Source organism: Podarcis erhardii (assembly GCF_964252035.2).
Source record: "Podarcis erhardii genome assembly, chromosome: 4".
In the NCBI taxonomy this organism is placed as follows: Eukaryota; Metazoa; Chordata; class Lepidosauria; order Squamata; family Lacertidae; genus Podarcis; species Podarcis erhardii.
This window is the reverse complement of record NC_138508.1, coordinates 104,427,787-104,433,786: the sequence shown is the minus strand read 5'-3', so window position 1 is coordinate 104,433,786 and position 6,000 is coordinate 104,427,787. Positions and strand designations below refer to the sequence as shown.

Genomic DNA, 6,000 nt, shown 5'->3' with positions numbered 1-6,000 from the left:
TGTTTAGGGCTATGTAACTGAACAGGAACAGATTAAATAAAGAAGTACCTACCTCTTGACTGAAGAGTGTGCTCGTGCTATCAGTACATTCTCTCAAACCACCAAAGTGTCAGAAAGTTCTTGAAATTGAAACTGACAAACATACCATTTTTTTCTCAGGGGCAAATATCAAGTTGGGAGTGTAAATAAAACCCAGCATGGATCTGCTCATCAGCATGATGAAGATCAAGTGCTTGCAAATGCTGTCAGTCCAATAATTGTCAGTTAGCGCACCAGCAAAAGGACGGACCCACCCAGAAGTTTTTCCCAACCTCACAATTTGGAAATCAACTGCTTTAGTTGATATTTAAGATGACGGTTGCATTGATCATGTGGATAGACCACTTTTCAATGTTGCAACTGTGACAAACTCCTTGTCAAATGCATTTTGCATCATATTCAGGAAAACTGGCATGCTGAAACTTTAAAAAAATGGGTAAAGCAGTTTCACTGAATATCCTTTAATCAGTGTTTCCCAACCTTTTCCCAACCATCTCTCCTTCTGACCTTGTTTCCTTCCTGTGGTTCCCCCATGGGAGGTGCCCCCCCCATAAAAACCAATACAAAGATTCTTTTTCTTCACTTCTCACTTCCCCGTTTAGCCATCTAGCCTTGTGCTATACCCCCCCCCCCATTTACGTGATTTTCACCTGTGGCCCCCTTGGAATATTCGGGGGGGACTGGGGGCATATCTGTCAACTTTCCCCTTTTCTTGCAAGGAATCCTATTCGGAATAAAAAAGGGAATCGCTGACAGCTATGACAGAGGGCCATATGGCCCCAAGTTGGTAAACACTGCTTTAAATGCATGGCTCAGGATCCCCTTTACCCTCACAATAATCTCAGTGGAGCTACAGCTCTTGCCCCATGAAGTTACACAAAGCAAGGGGGCATGGGAGCAACTTAGGACCAAGTAGACACACCCCTTGAAGCGCCCAATTATCACCCCTCCCTTGCGCTCCTTTTGGCAACAAAGTGTCAAAATTTAAAGTGGTAACCGGGCTCAAGCCAAACCTATGAACCATATCCTGCCCTTGAGGCCGATTGGAACTGGCTCTTCTCTGCCTTCTGCTGATGAAGATGTTCCTGGGTGGAATGAGGGAAGTGTGCCTTTGCAACCATCACTTGCACCAATTTCAGGGGCAGTAGAGGCGTGTCATCTCCTGCCCCCCCCCCCAAGTAGTGGGTCTCTACCATGGTTGGAAAACTTCCAGCTGGCCCAATAAAGGACATTCAGTGTCTCTATGTATGCATTGAAGATTGCAAATAGATGCAATCTCACTAGATTTGGCAAAGGATGACTCACTAAGGTCATTTCCATGCTCAACATAGTACTCAGGTATACTAGGGAGTGCTGCCAATTCATTATTCTTTTCAAATACAGTGGTGCCTCGCAAGACGAAATTAATCCGTTTTGTGAGGCTCTTCGTATAGCGGTTTTTTCGTCTTGCGAAGCAAGCCCATTGACAGCTTAGCAGATTAGCGCTATTAGCGGTTTAGCGGCTTTTAGCGATCAGCTGATAAGCGGCTTATCAGCGGATCAGCTGATAAGCGGCTTAGCGGCTTAGGAAAAGGGGGGGGAAAGGGGGGAAAACCCGCAGGAACTCGCAAGACATTTCGTCTTGCGAAGCAAGCCCATAGCGAAATTTGTTTTGCGAAGCGCCTCCAAAATGGAAAACCCTTTCGTCTAGCGGGTTTTCCGTCTTGCGAGGCGTTCGTCTTGCGCGGGGCACCACTGTAAAGAAAACTGGAGTTATTTTTGTCCACATATATTTTACTTTTGGTTGAACTTAAAGATGCAACAGAATGCCAAAAGGACATGCCCAAACCAACATAGCATCTATAAACCACAACTATTCAGTTAGTTTATATAAAACACAGATATTGTGATATATTGGACCACATCTCTTCAGACAGGACTTGAGGGATAGGATAGCTGAATACTCCCCAATAAGGGGAGGGGGAGCTCTGTACTGTATTGGCCAGAATATGAGCCGCACCCGCAAATAAGCCGGGGGGGGGGTGAGAGAGAGACAATACCTGAATATTAGCCACTCCTTTAAAATTCTGCAGGCACTCACACCTGTAAATGGCAAATGTAGAAGAAAATCTTACGGGTACCATTCCCCCGCGCTCCAGGGCTGCTTCGGGGGGGGGGGGAGCCATGCCGCTTTGCTGGCAGCCTTCCCCCCTTCCTCCTCTCAGCCGGTGTAGGGGAGGCTTGGGAGCTGTTTCATATCATGGAAGCCATTTTTTGTAAGGTCGCGAATTTAAGGCGCACTTTAACTTTTCATGGTCGGAATTTGGAAAAAAGGTGCAGCTTATATTTGGGCCAATACGGTATGTACAAAAACTAGCATTTTAGATAGGTTAGATTAGTACTCTTCTACCCACGTTTTCCCCATGCTGTGAAATGTGCATGTGTAAGTATAGAAAGGTAGACATAACACTCAACCCCCTTTTGCATTCTGAAATGTTATGGGTCAGGAACAGTTTTAACCACAACCACCAGGTTCTCTAAACCAGGCTTCAGTTATTGAACCATCTCAGACATTTTGGTGCTCCCTTTATTGGAATAAATAAGAATATCACTTTAGGGTCACAACCCCCTGCACTTAAAAAAATAAATTTGAAGAATATTAGGGTTTTGCTTAGATATCATGGGGTCCTTTCTCCATCCTTTTGTTTATTTTGAACAGTCTGAAAATAGTGCCATAAAATAGGTCTGTTCTGGTATATTTCTTTGAATAGACAAGACACCTGTGGCCATAGAAAGTCTGGATCACCTACCATCATTTCCTTCATGACCTTTAAAGATGTCATTTGAAACTATTTCATTTCCAGTTGCTTCATTCTGTGCAAGATGCAATTTCAGGTCCCCAAAGTGAAATCAAGTAGCACATTTATCAGATCTGTTTCCTAACCTCCCTGTTTCTGTGCCGTTATATGTCAGGTGCAGCATACATTCAAGAAGCATGAAGATCCTGGCCTTTCAAAACACATTTCATTCTTACATCATCATCAGGATAAGCCTGTTTAGATGTAGGGAAGAAAACCAATTTTGATGATGAAATGCTTTTTCAGCCTTTTAGAAGATTTACGTTCAAGCATAACAGTTCACATAGTATGTTGAAGCAGTTGAAACAATATTGACCTAACTGAAGGTATTCTTGTTCTATAATCGTAAGATCACACATCACTTTAGAATCTGTCCAAATATAAGACCACACAACTCATAAATGAGGGGTGGGGATTGCAATAGTGGGGAAAGAAACTACCTTTACACACCTAAACACTACAACTACTAATAATATATTGCCGAAGTTACTGCAAAAGGTTTCAGACCATAGAACGTGCTGTGATATTTCAAAGAACTGGATTTTTTCTATCAGCATTGTTTGCAAATGTAAGTTTAAGGAGAAAGTGCAGGCAAATAGAGCCTCCTACAACTGGCCTTGCCCTCTGTTCCCTACAAGGTTGTCTATCACCAACTGTCCTGTAGGAAGATGTCACAGAGTAGTTCAGTGCAGTTTGAACTGTGATTTGGCTTTGCTTTGAGCACCATTGTGGTAATAAAAAGAAAGCCACTATGGCAGGTTTTCAGCCTTTTGTGTCCATGGCTCCCTTGACCAACTACATCCTTTCTGTGGCACCCCTGTGGGGCTCAGGAGCCCAGTTAGGTCACCCCTTGCCTAGCAGTCTCTCACCCTTTTTCAAACACCCTTCAGCCTCCTCTCTCCCCTCCCTTCTCCTTGGGAGTACTCTGGCCAGCCACGGCTGCCACCCCTGGTCTCTGAGCTGCCCCCCTGCCCCACAGAGAGGTGCCTCCTCGCACTGCCCCACAGTGCAAATCAAGGACTGCCTGAATAAAATGGGGAAGCTAGAGACCTGTGTATACCATCTTAAGCCACTGGAGGAAATATGGGTATAACTGCAATAGGTAATGGTAACAACAACAACAACAACAACAACAACAACAACAACAAAGTCCACTTTGGTTCTTAATGCTAGGAAGACACAGAAATGATCTATATTTAATAATGAAAAGTGATCTGAGTTCTTTACATTAAAAAGCAATTCACATCTTCCAAAGGCATATTTGTCCGATTTTTAAAGGAGCAAATAAATACAGTACAAGAAGATGTGTAACAAAGAAATATACTAAATTCAATAATCCCTAAACCACTTTGGTGAGGAATTTGAAGTTTGATCTGTTTCAACATTCTGCTTTTATTTGTTCAAAAATAATTAAGGCAATGCATTTTTAAAAAATAGCTCCTACACAACATTTTGAAGAAAATTATTACCGGTAATTGGTGTGTCCAAATAATCTGCAGGTATGATCTTATAAATGGATCCAGTTTTCCAACCCAATTAAAACCAGAAGCAATATACTATTGCAAGAGTAATTAATTAGTCTAAACTGCAGTGATGTGCAATTTACAAATGAATTAAAAATACACCAATATTGATTAATTGTGCGAGAAATCTCTACCAAATCCAACAGCATGCATTGTAACAAAGCGATTTAAAAAGCCAATTCTGGCAAATATTTCCTTAGGTGTCTTTCTGTGCGCAACAGAAAAATTAAGATCAGTCACAGTCAAAGAGTAACTAAGTTCCTTTAATAATCATAAATTTGTGCTAAGGCAAAATTGTGTTTATATTTCAAGTTTGAGTAACAGCTATAGGTTGGATATACATCTTATCATACATTTGATATTACTTTATGCATAGATACACAGTGTTGTCTGTAGATTAACAATAAATGAATGCATTTTAGCACTTACCTGATGAAGAATCAAGCTATACTATAAAACTTATTTATAACTTATGTAATATTGTATTGCACTTTTTTCTACTAAAATTTCAGACTCTGCAATGCACAATACCCAGGATGTACATAGCTTGATTTGCATTTTTTAAAATTTAAGTCAATAGCTTACAATTGTTTTAAAGTGGAGCACATGGGGGGAATGAGTGTTAATCAACAGTCAACAGATCTGTGAACCAAACTTTCCCCCCTTTCATTATCCTTGAATTGTCTTCCAACTACGCAAGACATCAATGCCATATTACAGGAATACAAAGAACAATTTTGTATTCAGGCACAAAACATTATAAATCCATACATCAAATGTGCATCATGCAAAACATGTAACAGCCATGAAAAGCTTCTTTATGGTGCCAATCAGAAAATAAACATGTATTGCTTCAGAAAGCTAATGGAGATCAGTTGCTCAAAAGCTCATTTCCATCAAATACTCACAGCATGTGAAAAGCTAATGAATTAGTCTTTCTGAAAGAGAGGAACATGCTAATTTTTTACTTGCAGGTATTTCTGATTTGGAGAATTGGTCCACCTGCATTTCTGAAGTTGTATATTCTGTAATAGACATACATTTTTCTTGAACATCTTAAGGGACTCAGTTTTTGCTTTGATCGGTGAAGTCAAAGATTACAGTGCTCGTAATCTTGCTAGCAGAGCTTCTACTTCAGGAATTGCTTCTCCTTTAGAAACAAAGCCAGCAAGCTCCATTTCTTTCCCTCTACTTCCTCCATTACTAATGCCCTTCTTCCCAACAGCTGCTCTCTTTTCTACAGATGAATTAGTTTCCATCTTGAAATTAAGGTCCTTGCTCATTGGATTCCTTGTTGATGTTGTGTTCATATTGTGGAGCAAATGTAACTTTTCTGTTGGTGCTTTCTGGTTTTCTGTAAGGTAGAAAACAGACAAATCACAATTATTTTTTACTCAAGCACCCCAGCTGCTGAAAACTGGCAAAGCTGTGCAATTCTACATTCTAAAGAGAAGAGCGGGCGTTTGGTTAATGAACTGAAAGAACCGAGTAGCAAAGTTTAAACTGTGATCTAACGAAAACACATTGAAGAAAAACTGTTAATAAAAATAACGAAGTCTACCCATGGACAAGTTAAAATTTATGGCTAGGATCCAAAGAGC

The 6,000-nt window shown here is 40.7% G+C and overlaps 1 protein-coding gene across 1 annotated transcript in view; it reads right to left on the bottom strand.

Annotated features, from left to right (window-relative positions):
- Window positions 1–4,644: 4,644 nt before the first annotated feature.
- Window positions 4,645–6,000, bottom strand: part of DIAPH3 (diaphanous related formin 3) — a 129,235-nt gene continuing 127,879 nt past the window's right edge. Inside the window, exon 28 of the mRNA XM_081858056.1 lies at window positions 4,645–5,753. Coding sequence (XP_081714182.1) covers window positions 5,497–5,753 — 257 coding nt within the window. The 3' untranslated portion in view covers window positions 4,645–5,496. The remainder of the gene's footprint in view (window positions 5,754–6,000) is intronic.